Source organism: Cannabis sativa, chromosome 4, assembly GCF_029168945.1.
Source record: "Cannabis sativa cultivar Pink pepper isolate KNU-18-1 chromosome 4, ASM2916894v1, whole genome shotgun sequence".
NCBI lineage: Eukaryota > Viridiplantae > Streptophyta > Magnoliopsida > Rosales > Cannabaceae > Cannabis > Cannabis sativa.
The window spans coordinates 28,373,776-28,400,923 of record NC_083604.1 but is presented as its reverse complement, the minus strand read 5'-3'; the positions used below and the strand labels follow the sequence as shown (position 1 = coordinate 28,400,923).

Here is a 27,148-nt window from a genome sequence, read left to right as displayed (position 1 = left end):
CACTCTCTTGCTATATGAATGTAACACCCTAACTAGCATAGGCGTATTACGTGATTTTTAAACATGCTGTGCAGCTCGTTGCTAATCAACGAGGTTTATGGAAAACTTTATTAATTAAAATTGTTTTTCTTTTTAATTAAACTTGTAAAATATTTATACAAAAGACTCGGGATCCCGATTACAAAATCATTTACAAAATTTTACTGTTTATACAAAATATTTGTCGCCTAGCGACTAGTTACAAAAATAGCCTCGCTGTCCCGATGATCGTACGCTCCAGGCCTAACCTCCCCGACATGTACAATCTTCATAGGCTCGTTCACGGTCCATCAGCTTTAGCCTTGCCTTTACCTACACATAAACATAGCACTGTGAGTCGACAAACTCAGTAAGAAAAGCATAATAATACTCATACATAAATCCCAGTCATGATCAGACGCCCATACCCCTGATCATAACCCTAACTGCCGTGTCCAACACGATACTGAGTCCCCCTAACTGTCGTGTCCAACACGGTACTGAGTTCTAAACGTTCATAGGGACGGTACTATTGACAAGTAACAACCTGATCGGTCAAACCGGTCATACTCATTCTTGGTCATACTCCGGCTGTCTCGATGTGTTACGGTATCGGCTGATCGGTCGAGCCGGTCATACTCCGGCTGCTGGTCATACTCCAGCCTGTACCGACGTGATACGTCAAATAGTACGGAACCACCAACCTAAGTATCAGCCTGATCGGTCGAACCGGTCATACTCCGGCTGCTGGTCATACTCCAGCCTGTACCGACGTGACACAGTTGGATGGTTCGAAGCCAACATACATATCTAATGTAATCTAACAGGCTTCGTACATGCACGCTAAACATGTAATCTACATATGCATACTGTTATACTAATCTTACCTGGATTCCAAATTCAGGTGTGCCGGTCAACCTGACTGCAACTATCTGCGCGGTGGATTACAGGCTCCTAAACCATAAAAATCACAACACTATAAGTGATACGCTAAATCACTTCTCGGGGACTTAAACTAGGAACTAAAAGTTTCCCTATCGATAAAAAGCATGGCAATACTCCAAATAACATAAAATCGAGGGAAACTAGGGTTTCTGAAATTTCCCCAACCGGTAGACCGGTTGCCCAACCGGAATTCTGGTTCTGGGAATTTTTGAAACCCATCCGGAATTCCGGATGCACAACCGGAATTCCGGTTCCTCGCAGAAAACATTCAAAAATTCACACTTTGCTCAAATCAATCCCAAACCACACCAAAACTTCCAGACCTGTTCTAAATACTCCAAAGAACATTTCTAAAGCAACAAAACCAAGCTTTAAGCACTGAAACACATTTCACCATTGGAGGTTCAAGATTGAGTTTAAAAACTCAAAACTTGACTAAACCTCCAAACACCCACCAAATCAAGCATAACTAAACCTATTTCAACATAAATTAACACCAGAAAACACAACATAACAATAGCAGCAACCACAGCAACGAAAATCAAAACTTTACTTTGAAAACCATAGCTTTTGAACCAAATTTCACAAACTTGAAGAAAGGTAACTAGCATGCATGAAACCTATTTAATTCCATTCAATTCAAGCATAGAAAACCACAGAAAACAACCTAAAACTACAGCAGCAACAACATGCAACCATCTTCTTTTTCCTTGAAAACTAAGAAAAGTAAAGAGCAAGATTCAAGGCTTACCAAGAGCTTAGAATCACACAAAATCTGCTTGAAAATCAAAGGAAATCCAGCCCAAGCACACACAACCAGCCGAGAGAGAGAGAGAGGAAAAGAGATCTTTGATTTTTCTTTCAAATTTTCTAACTTTGAAATTTTTGAATAAAAGGAATAACATGCAAAATCCTACTCTTTATTTCAGCCAACAAAATATATTAAATAATCATTTAATTAACCAAATAAAGTCTACAAAAGGACAAACTAATAATGGGGCAAAATGACCATTTTGCCCCTTCACACTAAAATCACATAAATAACACTAAAGGGGTATTTTTGGGAAATTCTAAATTCCTGGCCATTCCCGACATTCCCAATGTCTAATAAACAATCCCAAACTACTAACATACTAAGTTGTGATTTTACTGAGCCAAACACCGAGTTCCAAAATACCGGGCACCGGAAATGCAAAATTATGAAACTACTAAATGACATAAAAATGCATCTCTCAATTCAATAATAACAGTATAAATAATTATTTAAATAGCTATAAATAATTTCATAATTAAACGTGATTAACTGCTAATTTCTAAATTAAACTAAGCGGTCTTTACAATATATGTGTTATATATATGTATTTTTTTTTTCAAATCAACTAGAAATAGAGAGAAAAATAACAACCTTTTTCTTTGGTTAGGGGTGGTACACCCCAAACTTAGCTTTAAACTTGCCCTTTTTTTCTCTTATTTTATTTAATACTATGATTGTACACATATGTATATAATATTTTTTTTTCTTTTTTTTTTTCATATATATATATATAGCAAGAGAAAGACTTTAGTGTTATGTGAATCACAATTCTCACCACCCCGTCTCACACCCCATCATCATCTCTAATGGAAACTTGTTCAATACATTTTGTAAAGTTGTATCCTCAATTCCCTAACCCCATTAATATTTGATTAGTCCTTGATAGCTTAAGCAATTAGGTTTGGGTTATGAAGGATAGCATTTTGTGTGAATGTGTGGATATAGTGACTTTGATGGGTGTTAAGAAAAACTAGGATTTTTGGCTCAATTAAGGGTGACTATTGACAATTAAATATTTTCGGGTTGGCTAGAAAGGCTCAATCGTCCAAGAATGGCCTAGATAATTTCTAAGTTATAACGCTAGCTAGGATTTCGCCTCAAGGATTACACTAACCAATTATAGATGCTTAAACTTTCTCAAGGTGTTAGTTATTCTAGAAACTCAAAGTATGGTGGGATAACACAAGCACACAATTGTTGAAAGCATTCCTCATAGGCTAGCATTTAGACAAGAATAACACTTAAAATTAGCATTTTTAACACACAAACCAAGACACTCCACAAATGGAGGAAAATGGATATTTTTCATCATCGAGCGCTACCCTAAACCAAGTTGAAAATAAAAAGCACTATTTTTCTCATTTGCAAGCTAAAACAGAACATAACACACATGACAAAACAACATGATTAATACACATGTCATCCACATAATGCTTATTACACACAATACTAAAGTCAACAACAAAAGTAGACTCACAAAGTAACAAACACAAATAGTAGCAACACTTAAACTAACACACTTATTTCATCACACACAAGCACAATAACATTCAAACTAGGTTAACTAACTAAGGAAAAAAGAGATACTCCCTCAAGATTCGGACTCTTCCCCCACTAGAGTCCCTGCTTGAAAATTCTGAAGCGATGCTGTAACAACGGGGACTTACTGCTTCAGCACACAAATCTGCTTCACACCCTATTCCAGCAACCTATTTTTCTATCATTCCCGACTTTGCACCAGCAATAAAGATCACCACACCACAGCAAAATCATTAGTAACTATAGGAAATTGAAAGTGATATATATATATGTAATTTTATAAGTATGTATATAATAATTTTTTTTTTCTTTTTCTTCTTTTACTCTTTTTTTTTTCAAGGGGTGGCACACCCCAAACTTAATTTTAATCAAACTCTTCTCTTTTTTTTTTACAAGGGGTGGCGCCCAAACTTATTATATAATATATATAGCTAAATACAATCTTGTTCTTCCGCGCTTGGGTTGCCCAAATGTGATACAATAAGGTCAAGGCAACCCGAAGTCCTTCTTGAAGCTTCTTTCAAAGTGATGGAGGTCTTTGCTTTGTTGACCTCACCACCCCCAAACTTCACTCCTTGGCTTTTCACGAAGAATTTTCGTCTTGAAAGTGCATCACGTAGTTCCACCACCCCATCGGGATATACTCTCACCACCAAGAAAGATCCATCACACCTTGAATCTAGTCGTCCATGAGTAGCCTTCGTTAAGAGTTGGAGAAAATCACTTGTTGCCCAACTTCAAACATTTGAGACCAATTTTTCTACTAAGCTTCTTTTTCTTTCTCTTCTTTTTGGATGGTTTTTTAGGGTCAAATGTAGTTTTGTCTTTGCTTTCTCGTGACTCGTGATCCTTAGCAATTTCTTTAAGGGGAATATTCTTTCTCACCTTCTTACTATTTTTGAATTTGGACTCCTCAACCATGTTAGGATCCATATCTCCAATTGCTAAGCATTCTCCTATTGCATCCGGAGCACGCATAGGATGAAAGACCTTGAACGTGGCTTGCTCATCTTGAGCTCTCATGGTAAGCTCTCCTTTTTCAACATCTATCAAAGTCCTTCCCGTTGCAAGTAATGGCCTCCCTAAAATAATTGGAATTTCCCTATCTTCCTCATAGTCAAGAATAATGAAATCGGCCAGAAAAAATGAACTTATCCACTTGCACCAACACATCTTCAATTTTCCCTTTCGGATGAGCCATGGAACGATCTGCTAATTGCAAAGTCACGGTGGTTGGCCTTGCTTCCCCAATTCCCAACTTCCTAAAAATAGACATAGGCATGAGATTAATACTAGCTCCCAAATCACAAAGAGCTCTTCCAACATCTCGACCCCCAATAGAAATGAGAATTGTAAAGCTGCCCGGATCTTTCAATTTAGGTGGAATTTTACTTTTCAACATAGCACTACAGCCCTCCGTCAACAGTTTCAAACTCGCCAAGCCTCCATTTCTTTGTCAAAATATCCTTCAAAAACTTCACATAGGTTGGCATTTGCTCCAAGGCTTCCACTAATGGTATATTGATGTGGAGTTGCTTTAGAATATCAAGAAATCTCCAGAATTGACCATCGTCTTGTTGCTTCTTGAACCGTTGAGGAAATGGTGGAGGTGGCTTTTGCAAAGACTTTTCTGCAGCAGAATGCTGACTTGATGCTGTAACTACTGAGGGAATTTCAGCAGCTTAAATTGCTGGTTTTTTCTTCATTTCCCCCTCTTTTTGGATTGAAGAGGGCCCCTTACTGCCTGTTGCAGCCACATTTGACTCAAGAATTTTTCCACTTCTCAAGGTTACCTCTTTGCAATGTTCTTTGCCATCTCTTCTTGGGTTTTCGGTGTCACTAGGAAAAGTGCCTTGTGGTCTATTCTTCAAATCATTGGCCAATTGCTCCAATTGAATTTCAAGATTCCCAAGAGATGCTGCCTGGCATTGCATTACAGTGTCATTCTTAGCCATATAGCCTCTCATTAAGCTCTCCAAAGAACTAGTTTGAGAGCCTTGAGGTTGGTGTGGTTGTTGAGGTCTTGGTTGTTGAGAAAAACCCAGTGGAAATGATTGTTTTCCTTGTGCTTGTGCTCCACTTGAACTTGCCCCTTGACCTCCCCATGAAAAATTCGGATGATGCTTCCATGCCCAATTGTAGGAGTTTGAGTATGGATTGTTGTTGCGGTTGAAGTTTTGATTACCCACATAGCAAACCGAAGCTGGATTTGAAGGGCAATTTTCAAAAGTATGCCCATCACCACAATACACACAAGAAATTTCTGCTCTTTGAATGGCAGCGGCTGGTTGTACACTTCTTCCCATGTTCATGTTCTTCAAAATGTTGGTCATTGAAGCCATTTGAGCGGTTAGAGCGGTCAAAGCATCTACTTCAAGAACACCCGCTACTTTTCGGCTTGTAGGAGCTCTATTAGTTGACCATTGATAGTTGTTGCTAGCTATCCTTTCCAAAATCTCAAAAGCTTCATTGTAAGACTTGGAAAGAATGGCTCCACTAGCGGAAGCGTCCAACACCATCCTAGAGGCCGCATTGGGACTATTGTAAAATGTTTTAAGTTGGATACAATGAGGAATACCATGGTGTGGGAACTTCCTTAATAACTACCTGAATCTTTCCCATGCATCACTAGTAGTCTCATCTTCCAATTGTTGAAAGGACATGATCTCACTGCAAAACTTTGCATTTCTTGTTGGAGGAAAGTACTTTCTGAAGAATTTTTCAGTCAAATCTTTCCAATTAGTCACCGAATCGGGAGGAAGAGTATTAAGCCAAGCTCTAGCCTGATCCCTCAAGGAAAATAGGAACAACTTCAATCTTAAAGCCTCTTCCCTTACTCCTTGTAGCTTGAAAGAATCACTCACCTCAAAAAATGAGCCAATATGGAGGTGATGATCTTCCGTTGGCGACCCACCAAATTGACCAACCGTTTGGAGCATTTGAAACATGACGGGCTTGAGCTCAAAGTGAGGTGCTTGGATTTTGGTCTCACAATACCCGGATTAAGCTCATTGAACATAGGGGCTGCATACTCTCTTACTGCTCGGGCTCTATCATCGACCAAAGCAATAGGATTGGCATCATTATGAACACCCCCAACTTCAAACCCATCAGCCATATTGCAGTGTTTTTTAGCCTTTTGTTCCTTCTTTCTTTGTCTAAAAGTGCGTTCAATTTTTAGGTCAATAGGAGCAAGTTCAAGGTCTTCTTCTTGCTCGTTCATGCATTAGATAGCACCTGAAAAAGAAAAATTCAGCGCACCAAAATGGGATTAAAATCTCAAACCACAAAATAAATTGCAAAATAGTTGATAATACACAATTTTTAGTTTCAATCCTCTTCAACGGTGCCAAAAACTTGTTGTGAAAATTATATACGCAAGTATACGCAGTCAAACAAGTAATACAATGATAAGTAAGATCGTCTTCACAGGGATCGCAAACGAAGTTTGATGTAAAACCAACTAATTACAACTTAAAGTAAGAGGAAATAACATGCAAATGGTTGAGTAATGATTCAAAATTAAAAATGACATGAATTAAACTTGCTAAAATTAATACTACTGCTGCTAGAAAAATTTTTTGCAAGATAAAAAAATGTAATATGGCAAAAATGGCTTGAATAGCTAATTCCTTCCAGTGAGTTTTTTTTTCCAGGTGTTACAGCATCGGTCCAACATTACTTCAGCATTCTGCACAGAGATAACAAAAATTCATCTAGGCTTGTGAGAATTTTCCAACACTCACAAATTTAATTTTTCCATTTTGCTCAATATATTCCTATATCAAACCAGGAGGCAGAACACTATTCAAACATTAATTTTGTAAGTTATATATGCAAGGTAAATGAAATAATCCTATTTCACTTACAAAGAAAAGCCTAAATCTAGGTTTTCACTTGCTCCATTCAAGTTGAACTACTAGATTTAGCCCTTTCAGAACAAGATCTAGCTTAGCAAATTGTTATTAATGGCCAAGAAACAACAATCAAATAAAAATGAAACCCACTTGAATGAACAAAGGCAAAAATACTAAAGTAAGCATAAAAATTAATCATACCCAACATAGAAGTTCATAGCCATTCAAGCCTCAAAAGTCTAGCTCATATTCAAATCAAAAAAATAACATCCAAATTCGAAATAGTTCAATCATGGTTGCTGCCTCTTTTTAGTTCAACAAGTTTCTTCTAATTGCTAATTACAAACACAAAGAAAAGAGAAGAGAAAGAACAATATTAAGAGAAGGTAAAAGAAAATTCAAACGCAAAAGGTTGGTCCCCTCTCTTCTTTCTTCTACTGTGTACTTGCTGCAATTACTCCTCTTCAAAAAATATGGCAGCTCCCTCATGTTAGAGAGAAGATGATGGTTGTGTACTTCCCTTTCTCTCTTCTTTTAGTTGGTGGGTTTTTAGGGTACAAATTCACACCCAAAATAGAAGCCCAATCTTTTTCCACTTTGGCCCACTAGGTTTAGTCCCTTTCCTTCCACAACAGCTAGCTGGTGGATTTTGAGTGACTTGTCCGAATTTGCTGAGGTGGATAAGTGAAACACGTGTTTCCACGTCAGGGCCAGAATGCTGAATTCGCTTCAGCATTGCTTCAACAATCTGCCTCAATTTCAGCTTATGTTCCACTTCTTCCTTGCTTCCTTTTTCAACAACAAACAAGCACAATTAATTAGAAAATCACACCTAACAATATCAATATTTACAAGACTTAAAAGTTAGCTTACTAAATAGAAAATAACACTAAAACTAACTAAAATTAAGAAAACAAACACATTTTCACTACTCTTCTCAGAATAGTTTTAGTTTAAAAGCATAAAAAATAACTCTATACCGTAAAGTTATCAACGTTCGAGGTGAACTCAGCGTGAAAATGGCCAGAATCCTTGAATGAGGGTCCCAATCGTGGAGATACTCAGCCTATGGGAGAGGACAATTATGAAATGGAAAACTGCTGCCTTAGACGCCACCTGGAGAAGGCACGGTGGCGAAACGCTGAACTAGAGCGTGATGCAGCCGTAGCTAAGGCGGCATAGAAGACTAACACTCAAAATCAACCTAAATCTGGAGTGAGAAGACCACGAGGCAGGCCTCGTGGCTCACGAACCAGGAGACAGGAAAACATCTAGGAAGAACAACCTAGGAAAAATGAGATTCCCCATGACAATCAGAAGGATCAGCTAGAACCCTCTCATAGAGATGAGAATGGGAGGCAACCAGAAACTGATGAACAAGAAATTCCACTTGAAAATGAGGAAGATCTTGGGACTTAACCTAGAGAATGTAGGTCACCTACGAGAAATCACCAGGTTTCTCCCCGAACCCATAGAAAGAGGGCTCGTACAGACCCTAATGGGGGAAATACGACAAACCACACTCAGGGGAAAAGAACAGAGCGTGAAGAAGAAAGTGTGACTTCATGGCGTTCAAGGACCCACAGTCTATCAACTCAAAGAGGACAAAGTACTTGACGATCTAATGATCGAGAAAGTATGGGAACCAATAAATCTGCGAGTCACTCAAGGATGAGGTCTATGAGCAAGACTAGGTCTGTGAGTATGACGCAGTCTGTGAGTAAAACGAGGTTTGCCAGTAATTACTCCCAGTCGGATCTGCGAGAGCACTTGAATCGGAAGAAACCTGATCTTCGCCAATAACTCAGTCCAAAGCAAGAGGATCCTATCAAATTGCAAATAGACGAGTTAGAGGACAAGTTCATGAGATATCAAGTGGGGGAATTAGGGAGACAATCTGGATATAACTCAGACGAGGAACTCAAGCTGTACCACCTAGATATCATGAATACTCTTTTTCCCCTGGGATTTAAAAACCCACATGTCTAATCGTATGATGGAACCACTGATCTGGTCTTGTATTTGAACAACTTCAACACAATAATGCAAGCTAGTAATGTGACAAACAATTTACGTTGTATTTTGTTTCCCACCTTGCTAGTTGGAGCAGCAAGCAGCTGGTTCAACAAGTTTACTCACCATTCCATAACTTCCTGAGAATGGTTGTCTAGGGATTTCGAAAAATAGTTCCAGGCTGCCAGGGTTATATGACACAAGGCAGCCTCGCTAACCAATATAAAGAAACACCTCGGCGAGACACTTAAGGCATACTTAAGTCGTTTTAGCACGGTTGCTGCAAGAGTTAGAAATTTGGATGATAGTACACAACTTACTGTTGGAAATATTTTAGAAGGATCTAGATTTACTACCATGTATGTTTCATTAACATCCTAATATGAATTCTAAAACAATGAAATACACATATAAAGTTTAGTAAACCTTACATTGGGTGCAGCGGAATATAATGACTCCTTCCGTTCAGATCTCTAGCCCTTGATTCCTTTCTGTAGCAGAACATAATCAAGATCTGAACTTGGATCTCTTTCTCTCCTTCCTTGATGCTGATTCTGTTGGAACTTATTTTACCAGGATCTTAGATCTACTCACAAGTATGCTGTTTAGCACCCTAAATATGAACTTTTTAAAACGATAAAATAAACACATATAAAGTTAAGAAAACCTTACATTGATGCAGCGGAATTAATGTCTCCTTCCACTCAGATCTCTAACCCTTGTATCCTTTCTGTCGCAGAGTATAATCAAGATCTGAGCCTGAATGTCCTTCTCTTTGAGTTTGATCCTTCATAGTCTTCCAATCTATGATTGAGTTACTACTTGCTGTGTGTGGGCACTCACTCTTTCACTAGGGTTCGAAATTTATGAATAAGAAAAGAGAGAGAGGGGTTTCGGCCAATAGAAGAAAATAGGGAAGGCTCAGTTTTTTTGAAGAGAGAAATTTCTGTCAGAAGAATAATGAAAGTGTGTTTTTGACTGAGCCATCACTTTCGATTTATAGGCAACTACTAGGTTTAGGTTAGGAATTATTTGGCATTAAAATAATGAAAATATCAATTTGAATTTCCACAATAAGTGGCCGGCCATGGTGTGATAATGGGCCCCACTTGATTTTGCAGTTTTAACAAATTTTATTTCTATTTTCTGAAAAACGCCAATTTTCCAATTCTAACCTTTCAAATGCCAAAACTAATTATTTAATAACTAAAATAGATTATTAAATAATATTGTCATTTAATTTAATTATTAACTAGACACATAAAGTCCATTAATAAATAAATAAACCTTGAATCTCTTTTCTTTACAATTTCGCCCCGGCTTAGTGAAAATTCACAAATTAGACATAGTCTAACTTTAGAATTATAATTGATCAATCACGAATCAATTAATGAGTCTTACAAGCAGAATGTTCTCAACTAGAATGGGGACCATGGATCTATATGCTGAGCTTCCAATAAGTGAACCAAATTTACCAAGTAAATTCCTACTTATTAATTCTTCGTTGAATCCACTCTTAGAACTTAGAATTGCACTCTCAGACTTATATAGAGCATATTATATGTTCCACGATATAGATATGCTATCTCATTTAACCATTGTTATAATCTTATTGTGATTTAAAGATCCTCTATATAGATGATTTACATCGAGATGGGATAATTTTACCGTTCTTACCCCTCAATGTATTTTGCCCCTTAAAACACTTAGCTACATGTAAATGGTGTTTAGTGATCTAATAATTTGTCAGTTAAACAACAACTCATCCATTTACTTCTATTTGCTAAGCTCGAAGGGAATCATCACTTGACTTCTATACACCAGTAGAAGCTATAGATTCCATATTTATGTTCAGCACTCCCACTCAATCATACTATCATGTTCCCAAAATATACGTATCACCCTGACCCAAAAGTAGGCTTAACTAATAAATCAAAGAACATGAATAGTACTCCTGAGTTGAGCCTAAGCATATCAGAATTTAGATTAGTTTAATCTTAAGATCAACTGCTGATATTGACTTGGAAAGATATATAATGGTAAGTTTGTAATATCTTAACTTTGTTGCAATATCGGTCCAGTCCAATGTATACTCTATACATTTAAAACTAGTATACTTTACTAATGTCCTGGAAAGAACATAACACTTACTCCAAGTGTAAGTACACATCATCGTTGATTATCACATTAGTGTAAATCAAAAACACTGATGAAAAAGGGACTTAGTCTTTTGATTCATATGATCACAATCACATTCCACTATGTTGACGATACTATAATTGTGAGTAAACATATGATCTGGATTTAACTGATCCTGTGTGTAAATGTAATAAACATATTAAACCATTAGCATGTAAAATTCTTGCAAACATAAATCACTTCAAATTTCTTATATTGATAACTAATCAGATTGTAAAGAGTTTTATTTAGGGCATAAAACCCAACAGATTCTCCTTCTTGTTGTTTGGACTCTCCTACAGTTTTACACACTATGATTGAGATACCACTTGATGTGTGTGGGCACTACTCTATCACTAAAGTAATTTTGAAATTGAAGAGAGGAAAAGAGAGAAAGGGTGGCGCATGGCTTTTTTTGAAAGGAACAATATGCAAAGTCATAAGTCTCCTGAAGCCAATACTTTTGATTTATAGAATGCCATCTAGGTTTAGGTTAGAATTGTATGGTATTAAAATAATGGAAAAATAAAATGGTAAAAGCTTGCATAGTGGGCGGCCATATAAGGAAATTGAGCCTCACTTTGCAACTTTCCCATTTTGTTATTTTTCATTCCCATTTTCTAAAAAATGTCAATCTTCTAATTTAACCATTTAAATGCCAATTCTAATTATTTAATAACTTAAAAATAATTATTAAATAATATTGTCATTTAATATATTTATTAATTTAGACATGTAAAGTATCTTAACTAATAAATAAACCTAGAATCTCTTATCTTTACAATTTCGCCATTGCTTAGTGAAAATTCATAAACTAGACATAGTCTAACTTTAGAATTATAATTGATTAAACAAAATCAATTAATTGAGTCTTACAAGCAGTGTGGTCTCAACAAGTATGGGGACCATGGGCCTATATTAACCGAGCTTCCAATAAGTCGAACCGAATTTACCAAGTAAATTCCCTAACTTACTAATTCCTTATTGAATCCACACTTAGAACTTGGAATTGCACTCTCAGTCATATAGAACGCTCTATATGTTCCACGATATAGATACATCATTAGTTATCCATTGTTATAATCCTAATTTTATCAATGACCTTCTAATAGATGATCTACATTGAATAGGTACTAAATTACTGTTACACCTTCAATGTATTTTATCCTTAAAACACTTAGCTCCGTATAAATGATATTTCAGCGAAGTGAAATGAGATCTCCACCATTTATCTCTGTTTAGCCAAGCTCGAAGGATATCATCGTTTCACTTCTAAATTCATATAGAAGTTATAGACTCCATATTTATGGTAGCGCTCCCACTCAATTATACTATCATGTTCCCAAAATGTACGTATCACCCTGACCCAAAAGTAGGCTTAACTAATAAATCAAAGAACATGTATAGTACTCTTGAGATCGAACCTAACCATATCAGGATTAAGATCATTTGATCTAGGATCAACGGGTGATATTGAATTGAATAGATATTACGGTAAATTTTAATATATCTAATCAAAGTTCAATATCGGTCCCTTCTGATGTATACTCCATACATCCGATACTGGTAAAATTTGCCAATGCCCTGGAAAGGACATAACACTTATCCAAGGTGTAAGAATACCTATCGCTAATTATCATGTAAGTCTAAATCCAGTGAATTGACAAATCAGGGAATAAACTTTTGAACATATAATTAAGATTATATTCCACTGTGCTGACAACACTGTAATCATTAACAAATTCATATGTTCTGGACTTAAATAGAATTCATACATTATATATATAATCATGAAATAAATCATGTGAACCATGCAACATAAAGTGTTATTTCTGGTCTTTATTAATAAGTAAATCTGATTATATTGAAATGGGTTTTATTTAGGGCACAAAACCCAATAAACTCCCACTTGCACTAATATAAAACAAAATGTGCATTTCAAATAATCTCAACACCTTGATATACAAATCAAGTGTAGTAGTAGTATACTCCTCGTAATAGGATCTGACAGGTTGAATTAACCACAACCTTTTCTTTACCATTACTCTTCCTCAATCACAAAATCCTTGATAATGTGAAATTCCACTCTATGTGTCTACTCTCTTGGGATACTGGATTCTATACTTTTGGCAACTACTTTTGGTTAATCAGGAAAATAACACTAGTAGTTAAGACAAGTTGGAACGATGCCACAAATGTATAAAACTTTCCTTAGACTGAATAAGTGTCTTTCCTGCAACTTTAACATTCAGTCTCTCTCTGGTAGACTTAGAGACTTCAGATAGGTTTTCACACTTCTCCAAAATCACTACTCCACCCCCAGAGGAATCACCATCTTATCAGCAGACTTTCTAGCACAAAGGCAAGTCTTGAAATCTGATGTGGTGTAGTCTAAGAGTTTTAAACACACCCTTATCGACTAACATATAGTTCCTCTTCTTAATCTTAAGATTTACTTGATTGTCTTCCAATGTTCCTCTCCTGGATAAATATGATACCTACTCATTACTCCCACTCAACAGCAGGTGTCTGGTCTAAGGCATACTAAAGCATATCTGAGACCTCTCACTGTTGATTTAAGAAATTCTTTCATGGTTTTTATCTTTTCTGGAATAGTTGAGACTTTTCCTTAGATAAATAAAATCTATGCCTAGAAGTTGAGAAGCTTCTATAGATTGTCATTAAAAAATGCTTCATCATCTTACCGAAGTAAGCTGCTTGCACTAGAGTAAGTAATTAACCAGGTATACCATGAGCCATAGGTTTAGATAAACTCAAACCGATAATACTAGGAACATGAAGTTTCGTTAAGTCCATTGAATAGACTTATTAACGAAAATTTCCTTTTATGTCCTTGTAACACCCTAACTAGCATAGGCGTGCTTACGTGATTTTTAAACGTATTGTGCAGCTCGTTGCTAATCAACGAGATTTATGGAAAATGTGATTAATTAAAATTTTTCTTATTTAATTAAATACTCATAATATTTCATACAAAATACTTTGCGATCCCATTTACAAAATACTTTACAAAAAGTTCACTGTCTATTACAAAATACTTGTCCCCCAGCGACTAACTACAGAAGCCCTGATTTCCTGGGGATCGTACGCTCCAAGCCTAACCGCCATGACATGTACAATCTGTTGGGTTTTATGCCCTAAATAAAACTCTGTTTCAATGTAATCTAGATTATTCAATATCAATAAAGTAACATAAGTAATTTTTCATTCACTTGTGTATGTTTTGGTTCACTTAATCAATTGCTTGTCTATTTGATTTATAAATTCATCCAAACCCTTTTCACATACTTGAACATGTTTATTGTGTTGTCAACACAGTGGAAAATAAACATGACTATGTGAATAAAGTATTCCTAGATTTATCAGAACACTGGGTTTCACTGATATGACAATCTACAACAGAGTTTACTTACATTTGGAGAAATGTTATGTTCTTTCCAGAACATAGGTTAAAGTAAAGCTCAGGTTGGATGCATGGAGTATGCATTGGAATGGACCGATATTGAACTTTGAATTAGATTTTGAAACTTACCGTAAACATCTATTCAATTCAATATCATAAGTTGATCCTAGATCACATGATCGAAATCCTGATATGGTTAGGCTTAATTTCAAGAGTATTATTCGTGTTCTTTGATTTGTTAGTTAATCCTAATCTTTAGTCTGGGCAATACATACATTTTGGGAACACGGTAGTGCGATTGAGTGGGAGCGCTAACATAAATATGGAATCTATAGCTTCTATCTGGCGAATAGTAAGCAAAGGGTGATTTCCTTCGAGCTTAACCAAACGAGATAAATGATTGAGTACTCATTTCACTTAGTTGAAATATCATTTATACAGGGTTAAGTGTTTTAAGGATAAAATACATTGTAGGGTGTTACGGTAATTTAGTCCCTTTACAGTGTAAATCATCCATATAGAGGATCATTGATCACATTAGGATTATAACAATGGATAACTAATAATGTGTCTATATGGTGGAACATATAGAGCATTCTATATACTGAGAGTGCAATTCTGAGTTCTATGTGTGGATTCAACGAAGAATTAATAAGTCAGTGAATTTAAGTGGTAAATTCTAGATCTGCTTATTGGAAGCTCGGATATATAGACCCATGGTCCCCTCACTAGTTGAGATGATATTACTTGTAAGACTCATTTAATTGATTTTAATTAATCAATTAAAAATTCTCAAGATAGACTTGTCTATTTGAGAATTTATCACTTATTAAGGGCAAAACAGTAAATAGAGATTTTGAAGGGCATATTTATTAATTAGGAAACTTTAATTAGTTTCATTATTAATAAAATAAATGATAAAATATTATTTAATAATTAATTTTAATTATTAAATAATTAGATTTGTCATTAATGTGGTTGAACAATGGAATTGGCAGTTTTTCACAAAACAGGAAACTATCAGTGTAGGAAAAGGAAAGTTGGAAAAGTGGCAAGCCTTGTTTCCACAATGCCTAGGCCGGTCACTTAGCTTCCTTTTCTCTTTGATTTTTTCAATTCCAAATGTCAATCATAGCCCTTGGTGGTCTTCTATAAATAGAAGGCAAAGGCTTCAGAGTTACATACAACTGTACAACCTTTTCACAGCATTATTCTGAAAGAATTTTCTCTCAGAAAATTCTCTCTGAGCCGCCACCCTCTCTCTCTCTCTTCCTTCACTGTTTCGAAATGTATAAGTGCTAGAGTAGTGCCCACACACATCAAGTAATACCTCAATCATAGTGAGGAAGGCTGTGTAGAATTCAGAAACAACAAAGAAGGACTATCGGGCTCAGATCTTGATTATACTCTGCTACAGAAAGGAATCAAGGGTTAGAGATCTGAGTGGGAGGAGACATATATTCCGCTGCAATCACTGTAAGATTTCTGATACTCTTATGTGTTTAATTTCATATCGTTTTAGAAGTTCATATTTAGGTTGTTAAATCAACATACTTGTGAGTAGATCTAAGATCCTGGTAAAATAACCTCCAACACAATCTTCATCGGCTCGTCCTCACGGTTCCTCAGCTTTGGCCTTGCCCTTACCTACACATAAACATAGCACTGTGAGTCGATAGACTCAGTAAGAAAAGCATACATCATAAAACATACATAAATCACGGGTTATGATCAGACGCCCATACCCCTGACCACAACCCTAATCCCCGTGTCCCACACAGTACTGAGTCTCGAACGTTCGTACGACGGTACTTTTGACAGAGTAACAGCCTATACTCGATACACTAGTCATACTCTAGCCGATAGTCAGATTCTAGCATTACCGATGCGATACAGTCAAACAGTACAGTACCATCGACCATAATATCACCCTATACTTGGTACGCTAGTCATACTCTAGCCGTACCGATGTGATATTGTCGGATGGTACGAAGCAAACATAAATATCTAATGTAATCTAATAGGCTTCCTAACATGCACGCTAAACATGTAAATACATATGCATACTGTTATACTAATCTTACCTCGATTCCGAATTCAGGTGTGCCGGTCAACCTGAGTGGAACGAACTGCTCGGCGATTTACAGGCTCCTAAACCATAATAATCACAACACTTGATAAGTGACACGCTAAATCACTTCCCGGGGACTTAAACTAGAAACTAAAAGTTTCCCTATCGATAAAAAGCATGGCAATACCCTAAACAACACAAAAATGGGAAGAACTAGGGTTCCCAAAATTGTCCCAACCGGTAGACCGGTTCTACAACCGAAATTCTGGTTCTGGGAGGAACCCAGAACACCAACCGAAATTCCGGCTCCTATAGGCTATACTGAACTGGAATTCCGGTTCAGTGTAGGAAACTTCAAAAATTCATATCTCATGCAATTCAAACCCAAACCATATCAAACCTTCCAGACCTGTTTTAAATACCCCAAAGAACATTTTCAAAGCATTAAAACAAAGCTTCATGTACTAAAACAAAAACCACCATGTGAGCTCCAAGCTTTGAGTTCAAAACTCAAGCTTGGTTCAATCTAATTACTTGCATCACAACCTGCTTAAATCTACTTAAATATGCATAACTAAGCTTCTAGAAACAACAGAAATCAACCACAACAAGCACAGCAACAAAATCCTCATTTTACCATAAAAACCATAGTTTTGAGTTAAAATTCCACACTAGCTTAAAATCAACTAATCATGCATCAAAACCTATTCTATTTCACTCAATTGAACATATATAAACTACAGAAAATAACACATAATTACAGCAGCAACAACAACTAAAAGTTAAGCATGCAACCTATCATCTTTTCTTATTTTACAAGAAAACAAAGGAAAAGCTTGAACAAAGGTTACCTCCAGTAGAATTACTCTAAGATTGAAGAAAACTACTTAAATTTTCAATGAAAATCGCAGCCCTAGCAACTCCCAAGCAAGGCCGAAAGAGAGAGAGAGAGAGAGAGAGAGAGAGAGAGAGAGAGAGAGAGAGAGAGAGAGAGAGAGAGAGAGAGAGAGAGAGAGAGAGAGAGAGAGAGAGAGAGAAATGGAATTTTGCTTCTTTTCTTTGATTTTTCTTAATTTGTAAAAATGGATGATAATTCAATATAACACACTTATTTCAGCTAACAAGACTTAAAATAAATCCAATAAATACATGATACTAAGTCCACTAAAGGACAAGAGCTTATGGGGGAAAATGACTATTTTGCCCCTCCCACACTAAAAGTGTTAAAAAGCACTAAAAGGGTAATTTTGGAAAACTCTAAATTCCCGACTAATCCTGACATTCCCAATGTCTAAATAAACTGCCCCAATATACTAAAATACTACATTGTGATTCTACTGAGCCATACACCGCATTCCATGTTGCCGGGCACCGAAAATGTAAAATTATGAAATTTCACTATATGACATAAAAACGCATTCAGAATTCAAATATAACAACATAAATAATTATTTAAATATCTATAAATAATTTTCATAATTAAATCCGAATTAATTACTAATTTCCAAATGAAACTAAGCGGTCTTTACAGTCCTTGTAATAGAAAACTTTAGGTTACTCCATGTGAATGGATCAAACATAATTCTCTTAGCTTTTCTTCTTAGTTTCTTATCTTGACAATCCATTACTTGTTTAAACTCACAATAGATTTTAATCACTAGTGTCTTCCAAGTCATAAGAAGAGTCAGTTCCTTGAAACTCTCCCACTACGACAAGGTACCGTGAATTATGTCTAAGAAAACTAAATGGTATTGACCTCTTCGGTTGTGTTAAGACAACAGAGGCAGTGGGATCATCTTGTAACGAATAAGATGATAGAACACTTATGGAATCAAGAAAAAATATCTCCTTTATTTGCTACTTTATTTTCTGACTTAGTCATTTTCTTAGAAAAGTAGTATTTGTTTAAACAAACACTTTCTTATCTATTGACTATGGAATGTTCCACCCCTAATCACTTAGAATAGCTAACAAACATGCAAACCATGGTTAAGAGTTCTAGCTTTTCTTAAGATTTCGATTAGGTCATCTATGAATCTAGTAATGATTTACATTAAGTATACAGCCATTGCATCATTCTGAAATTGTATTACCATAGAAGGATTTAGGCAACGACTAGTAACTAATCATCAATATGCAAATCAAATTTCTGGGGAGGTAAGTTTGGATATAATTCAAAATCAACTTAATGATCTTTGAACTGCATATCTACTAACTATTTCTCCACCCCTATCAGTTCGCAAGATCTTTAACCACTTACCTTGATGATTTTTCATCATTGCTAGAAATTCATGAAATTTTTCAAACATTTCAAATTTCTTTTGCATAAGGTAAAATCTAGAGTGATCGTTTTAAGAATACAACGAAAACTCATATCCACCCCTGAATGTACATCCATCTGCGAATGAGATGAACTTACTTTCAGTGGATATAGGCATACTAACTCTTTGCAGAGAATGATCTTGTCAAAACCACTATGAACAAGATACAAATGCCATAGATTTAAAATATGTGGTTGTATCTTTCGATTACTTAGGTTTAGTTACATCAAAGAGTTCTTAGAATACTGCAAGTGGATTCTGGTCACAGAATACTAAACTCATATTCCTTACTAACATATAGTTTGAATCCATTGATAGAAAATGGCTATTAAACACTTGTGAAAGTGTAACTGTATAATGAGTAATTCTTTCTTGGACCACCACTACTAATCTAACTCTAAGTTTGATTTGCCCTTACAAGTAGGAGATTTCTAAGATTGAGGATTTATATCATTTTGGGATAGAATTTTGGGAATATAATCATATGTGTCATTTAATTTCTTAAGAGAAAATATAGAATGACATGAAATGATTTATAGACCATTCATCCAATGATATGGTTTTAAGCTAATTTGAAATGAATAAGCTAAGAGGAATTATGACAATTTCGTTTTAAATAAGAATCCAACGATGCTTCGAGAGTCAAAGTAATCTTATTTATACAATCTTCTTATTTCATATTGTAAATACTAGTCTAAGGTGTCATCAATTGATGAACAGCTAGATGTTGCATTTACAATATTTATCTTTTGAGATCTAACACTATTATGTTTGTCTAATGGTGACAATCCATTAGGGATTTATCCATTAGAACAACAAACCAAGTTAGACCAGCAATGAAGATTAGAAATTAAACTACAATTTAATAACAGAAAATAACATGGTTCAATATAAATTCATACACAATTCATAAATTATTAAACATATAGCAAGTAGGAATGACAAGTGAAAATTCTATAACATACAATCCTAAATAATTTCCAAGGTCTTCAACAAACTGATATCAGTGTCCCGTTTAGGCGAGAGTCAGTGATACCATCCATTGAATAGAGTTGTCAGCTCATATAAAATGATAAACATTCTAGCAACCTTTTATTCAATCAAGATTAGAATCCAGCATTGTCCCGTTTAGGAGAGAGTCAAGGCCATTCTATCTTATCAGCTTTCACCATTGTTTCATACTCTTGCAAGTCTTATATAGTCGCCACCATTAGGGTGATCAATACTACATAAAAAACTTACAAAAATACTTATCTTTCGAGATTAAACGGTGCTAACTTGCTAATGAACGTTCCTCCATTAGGGAGGATTACTCAATAAAACAATAGCTATGTAAAACCAACAATGGAGATCGAATGTCCTAATAATAATAAAGCTCATAATTTAAAGAAATTTGTATTTTCTTCTAATATTTATTTTAACCAATTTATTTGAAATATATATTTATTTAATTAAAATTTCCAATTTTGAAAGAAAAATTCTAAATATAAATTTTAATTAAATATTTATAAATTATACTTAGATGGATAAGAAAAATAACGTGAATTATTTCCATCTTAGTAATAATTTCCAATAAATATTTAGAAAAATTATTCAATTTAAGTTGTTTCAAAATTAATTTAAATTAATTTACAACTCAAATTTAATTTTCTATAAGTATATATTGCATTTCGAAAAATTGAAGTATATATAAGAATACAATTTTTGAAAATGCTTGTTAAAATAAAATAAAAATAAATCTTGGAACAAATTATCTTAATTTTATGTTGGCCCAAAATTAATAAAAATTAATTTCCAACAAAAATATAATTTTTCCTATTTAATTAAACATTGAAGAAAAATTTCAAATATTTAAGTATCATGATTAAGAATCAACTTAAATATTAATTTTCTATTGAATTAAATATCACTAGAAAAATACTTCAAGCAAAACAGATAATATCTATCTAGACTTTCATTGACTAATTAATTCAATTTCTAATTATAATATATTTTAGTTCATTTATTTTAATTAGTCATTTAATGAAAAAATCATTGATTTAAGTTGGTCCAAAATTAAAATAAATAATTTTCAATTTTAATCTATTTTTCAAATAAAATTCAAAATTTCTGCATTAAAGAAATGCAATTTCGAAATTGTGGGAAAAAGATTAATAAAATAAAATAAAATATATCTTGAAAATTATTCAGATTTAAGTTATTCTGAAATAAGATTCCAAACTTAAGATAATTTTCAACTTTAATTAAATAACATAAAAAATAACAATATTTAAGTATCATGATGAAAATCAACTTACATATTGAAATTTTCAATTTAATTAAATGTATTAAATTCAAGAAATAAATAATTAAGTATAGAGGAAACTTAATTATTAATTCTAGTTTAATACTAGGAAAATATACTAAACTTAGATTGTACCAAAATTAATTATTAAATAATTAATTTCACAATCAATGACATTTTTCTATTTAATATTAAAAATAATAACTAGTATAGAAATAACTATCTAGAATATATATCATTAACTAAGTGTTTTTCTAAAATTAACTTTAAAATATTAAAATAAAAAATAAATTTCGTATATTTTAAAAGTTAATTATGTTGCTAATTCAATTTTAATTAGGTTAGACTAATATAATTAACCTAATACAATTATTTAAATAAGACAAATGGGCCTTCACAATTGGGGTAGTTCATGTGAGGGGGAGCTGGGTTCAGTATGTCGTACCCACTTCTATTGGCCCCCAACTCTCACACAAGGCCCAAAAGAGAGGAATTTAACCTTAAAATAAACAATTGTTATTCATTGAATAAGCCCAAATCTAATTGGGCCTAAATAAAATTACTTATGTCAAATTTTATTTTAGCAACCTAGTCTATTTACTTAGTAAAACTTAAATGGGCTTCCTATATGCATCTAAGCCCTATAGCAAACATATAGGCTCACACTGGTCAAATGATTTGGATGGGCTTGATCATGTTACTAGGTTGACACAGATGAAAGAAGTACAAAATTTACCTGTTACAAATTATTTATAAGATCTATTGACAATTAGACTATGATTAAAATCAGATCATTAGATCTGTCAACAAGTTAATCATAGCAATTTAGATCAAATAAATAATAGGTTAGTTAAAAAAAATTGAATAAACAATATAAAATTAAACAAACATTGTCCATGTAACAGATGTGAAATAATTAAATTATTATTCTTAAACTAACCAAATAAATTTTGAAAATTTAGGGTTGTTAAAACAAACCTTAAAAAAGAAACTAATTTTAAAATATCTAGGTTTATTTGAATCAAATTAAATTAAATATTAAATAAGATCAATGAAAAATCAGATTTTTTGGGGAAAACCCCATAAAAATTGCAATTTGTGCTGGCTGCCCAGGAGGGGCTGCATGTGCAGCCCCAGGAGGCTGTACGCAGCCTCGGGTGCGCGCGGAATAGGGGGAATGCAGCCCCATCTACCGAGAAATCTCGAGGGGCTGCAGGGTTCACTGGGCGAGACGCACGGGCGGATGCAGTGTCTCATGCGCGCGCGGATCTTCCTTGACTGAAGGGTCTGCGCGTGCGATTGAGCATGTGCACTCGATTTTTCAAATTTCATAACTCTTTCAATTTTTATCGGAATCAAGTTCTGTAAAAAAAAAATTGTTTATTTTTCACAAGGAATCCAAATAAAATATTTTCAAAAATAGAAAAAAAATATTTTTCATGGAAAAATTTCGTACAACACATACATTCATCACATAAGCACATAAACCAACATAAAACCATCCAAATCAACACAAAACATTGTTTTAATTCATATTTCATGAAAGTAAATCATTACCATGGCTCTAGTGCCAGTTGTTGGAAATATTTTACCAGGATTTAGATTTACTACCATGTATGTTTCATTAACATCCTAATATGAATTCTAAAACAATGAAATAAACACATATAAAGTTTAGTAACCTTACATTGGGTGCAGCGGAATATAATGACTCCTTCCGTTCAGATCTCTAGCCCTTGATTCCTTTCTGTAGTAGAACATAATCAAGATCTGAACTTGGATCTCTTTCTCTCCTTCCTTGATGTTGATTCTCCTTCTTGTTGTTTGGATTCTCCTATAGTCTTACACACTATGATTCAGATACCACTTGATGTGTGTGGCCACTACTCTATCACTCAAGGAATTTAGAAATTGAAGAGAGGAAAAGAGAGAGAGGGTGGCGCATGGCTTTTTCTGAAAGGAACAATATGTAAAGTCATAAGTTTCCTAAAGCCAATACTTTCTATTTATAGAATGCCATCTAGATTTAGGTTAGAATTGTATGACATTAAAATAATGGAAAAATAAAATGGTAAAAGCTTGCATAGTGCGCGGCCATATAAGAAAATTGGGCCTCACTTTGTAACTTTCCCATTTTGTTATTTTTCATTCCCATTTTCTCAAAAATGTCAATTTTCCAATTTAATCATTTAAATGCCAATTCTAATTATTTAATAACTTAAAAATAATTATTAAATAATATTGCCATTTAATATATTTATTAATTTAGACATATAAAGTATCTTAATTAATAAATAAACCTAGAATCTCTTTTCTTTACAATTTCGCCCTTGCTTAGTGAAAATTCATAAACTAGACATAGTCTAACTTTAGAATTATAATTGATTAAACAAAATCAATTAAATGAGTCTTACAAGCAGTATAGTCTCAACTAGTATGGGGACCATGGGCCTATATTAACCAAGCTTCGAATAAGTCGAACCGAATTTACCAAGTAAATTCCCTAACTTATTAATTCCTTATTGAATCCACACTTATAACTTTGAATTGCACTCTCAGTCATATAGAACACTCTATATGTTCCACGATACAGATACATCATCATTAGTTATCCATTGTTATAATCCTAATTTGATCAATGACCCTCTAATAGATTATCTACATTGAATAGGCACTAAATTACCGTTACACCTTCAATGTATTTTATCCTTAAAACACTTAGCTCCGTATAAATGATATTTCAGCGAAGTGAAATGAGATCTCCACCATTTATCTCTGTTTAGTCAAGCTCAAAGGATATCATCGTTTCACTTCTAAATTCCTATAGAAGTTATAGACTCCATATTTATGGTAGCGTCCCACTCAATTATACTATCATGTTCCCAAAATGTACGTATCACCCTGACCCAAAAGTAGGCTTAACTAACAAATCAAAGAACATGTATAGTACTCTTGAGATCGAACCTAACCATATCAGGATTAAGATTTTGATCTAGGATCAACGGGTGATATTGAATTGAATAGATATTACGGTAAATTTTAATATATCTAATCAAAGTTCAATATCGGTCCCTTCCGATGTATACTCCATACAACCGATACTGGTAAACTTTGCCAATGCCCTGGAAAGGACATAACACTTATCCAAGGTTTAAGAATACCTATCGCTGATTATCATGTCAGTCTAAATCCAGTGAACTGACAAATCAGGGAATAAACTTTCGAACATATAATTAAGATTATATTCCACTGTGTTGACAACACTATAATCATTAACAATTTCATATGTTCTGGACTTAAATAGAATTCATACATTATATATATAATCATGAAATAAATTATGTGAACCATGCAACATAAAGTGTTATTTCTGATCTTTATTAATAAGTAAATCTGATTACATTGAAATGGGTTTTATTTAGGGCACAAAACCCAACAATTACAGCCCTTCAGGCGGGAATCTCTACTGATCCATCAACCGCTGGGGGCGAGCTGTGGGACGACTTACAGGGTCGTCCAGTGAGAAAGATCACTAAGTTCAACGAAAGGGCTCAAGTGTTCGTTTGAAAAGAGGAAGCCCGAAAAGAAATGAATTTGTTGAAAACAGGCTCGGGAGGCAAACCCAGTAATGTTTCAACAAGTACTGTCTCAATGAGGGTTGATAACTCAAGGGCTTCTCGCTCGAAGAAAAAGGACAATTCTAAAGAACCGTCAAAGGATAAAAAGAAACGAAAAAAGCACGATAAGTATGTGCCAGTGTATACAATTTACACCGAGCTTAATAAAACTCTGGAGAATATTTACCTTGCATATGAGCAAAAGTTTGCCTTCAGCAAGCCCGAGCCCATGAGGCATGTGAGGAACAAAAGAGATCCTAATAGGTATTGTAAATACCATAAGGACATTGGGCACACGACCGATGAATGCCGCCAGTTGAAAGATGAGATAGAAAATCTCATCGCTCGAGGCCACTTCAAACAGTACGTGAAGAGACAGGGCAACGGGCACAACCAGCCCAGTCTGCCTAATAACCCATACAACCAGGGGTTACAACCTCTTCTTGTTGAAGGACAGGACATCCTGGTTAGTTTTGGAATGCCACATATCGCAGGGAGAGCAATAACGTTCAAAAGAGATATGTGAAAGAGATAAAGAATGGGCGGTCGACATTTGCCCCAGAACCTTCCAAGAACGTAAAAACTAAGGAACCTCCAATCATATTTTTAGAGGAGGATGAGAAGAATGTGAGATATCCTCACGTCGATCCATTGGTGATCACTATTCAACTCGCCAATTAAAGGATAAAGAGGGTGTTGATAGATAACGGGAACTCAGTGAACATCCTTTCTAAGGAAATGCTGAGCAAAATGGGGCTTGAAAAGGCCAAATTGAAGCTCTGCATGCTAAATCTTTGCGGCTTCACCGGCGACAGTATTGCCAGTCTAGGCATAATCAAGCTTGCATTAACCTTGGGCGAGGCACCCTTATCCACCATAGTTATACAGGACTTTCTAGTTGTCGATCTGCCCTCGGCTTACAATACATTGTTGGGTCGTCTAGCATTGATCGGACTCGGGGCAGTGAGTTTGATCAAGCACCTATCCTTGAAGTTCCAAACACTAGAAGGTATGGGAGTTGTGCGACGCAATCAAATGCTAGCTCGTGATTGCTATCGCATAGAGTTATAGCATAGAATAGCCGGTCATCAGTTAATGGCGATCTTGGTAGAAGAAAGTGAAAAGAAGGATGAGGATCTTCACCCTTGGGTTCAAGATGAAAGAAATTTATTAAAACCAATTGAAGAATTGGAAGAAGTTGTTCTTGACCCAGGAAATCCTGCAAAGTGTGTCTACATTGAGAAGAACCTGGACAAGCAGCTAAAATAGCATCTAATAAGTTTCTTAAGGGCGAATCAGGATTAGTTCGCCTGGAACCATGGAGATATGATAGGGATTGGCCCTAATATTATCTGCCAACATCTAAATGTCGATCCAAACTACCCAGCGAAGAGGCAGAAAAGGAGGCCCTTGGACTCCAAGAGACAAGAGGCACTAAAACAGGAAGTGGACAAACTACTAGTCAATGACTTTATACGCGAGGTGTTTTATCCCTCGTAAATTCCCAATCCTGTTCTCGTCCCAAAGCCCAACAGAACTTGGAGAACTCGTACTGATTCCTTGTCAGCCTGAGGAGGACCTCTAAACTGGCTCTCAAAATCTATGTCCATTCCTATGGAGACGGAGATAAAAAAAATATAACCCAAGTCAAACCACCATACACGAGGGATGATACTTACCCTCAAAAATCTCTTGTGAGGATCGCCTGTAACAATCAATGGCATCTCGTTGGTTTGGATTGATCAGAAGATCCTCAGCCTTGGAATCTTTCGTTTCAAATTTAAATTGAGGTTTGAAGTTCGTGGGAACGTACACAGAGGAAAGTTGTTGGTGCATTCTTGTGTTACGAATTTCGAGGATAAGTTTCTGAACTTGGATGGGACATCTTAACAAGAGAATAACAATCCAATTTTAAGATGAAACTCATCGAAAACTAGGACCGTCTGGAACATGGCAAGCCTAGGCCACCATTTTATACTCAGAACCCAATAAACGGAAAGGCCAAAGGTTGGGAAATCTAACGACTGAGAGTGAGATAGGAGATGAAAAGACGGTTCATATTGACCC

At 35.0% G+C, this 27,148-nt stretch overlaps 1 protein-coding gene across 1 annotated transcript; it reads right to left on the bottom strand.

The window, feature by feature from the left end:
- Positions 1-4,722: 4,722 nt before the first annotated feature.
- On the bottom strand, positions 4,723-6,539 carry LOC133036888 (uncharacterized). Its single transcript, XM_061113656.1, has 4 exons — positions 6,309-6,539; positions 5,924-6,162; positions 5,058-5,836; positions 4,723-4,976 (listed from the first exon to the last, which is right to left on the bottom strand). Exons 1-4 carry the CDS (start codon positions 6,537-6,539, stop codon positions 4,723-4,725), a joined length of 1,503 nt encoding a protein of 500 aa, XP_060969639.1.
- Between the last annotated feature and the right edge of the window lie 20,609 nt (positions 6,540-27,148).

What these genes read in the sequence shown, in the direction of transcription:
- LOC133036888 (XM_061113656.1), bottom strand. Translation starts at nt 6,539, where the DNA reads ATGAACGAGCAAGAAGAAGACCTTGAACTTGCTCCTATTGACCTAAAA. An exon ending in GATGCATGGGAAAGATTCAG is followed by an intron (nt 5,837 to 5,923) that starts GTAGTTATTAAG and finishes TGCGGCCTCTAG; the next exon opens with GATGGTGTTGGACGCTTCCG. An exon ending in AAATGTGGCTGCAACAGGCA is followed by an intron (nt 4,977 to 5,057) that starts GTAAGGGGCCCT and finishes TTCCCTCAGTAG; the next exon opens with TTACAGCATCAAGTCAGCAT.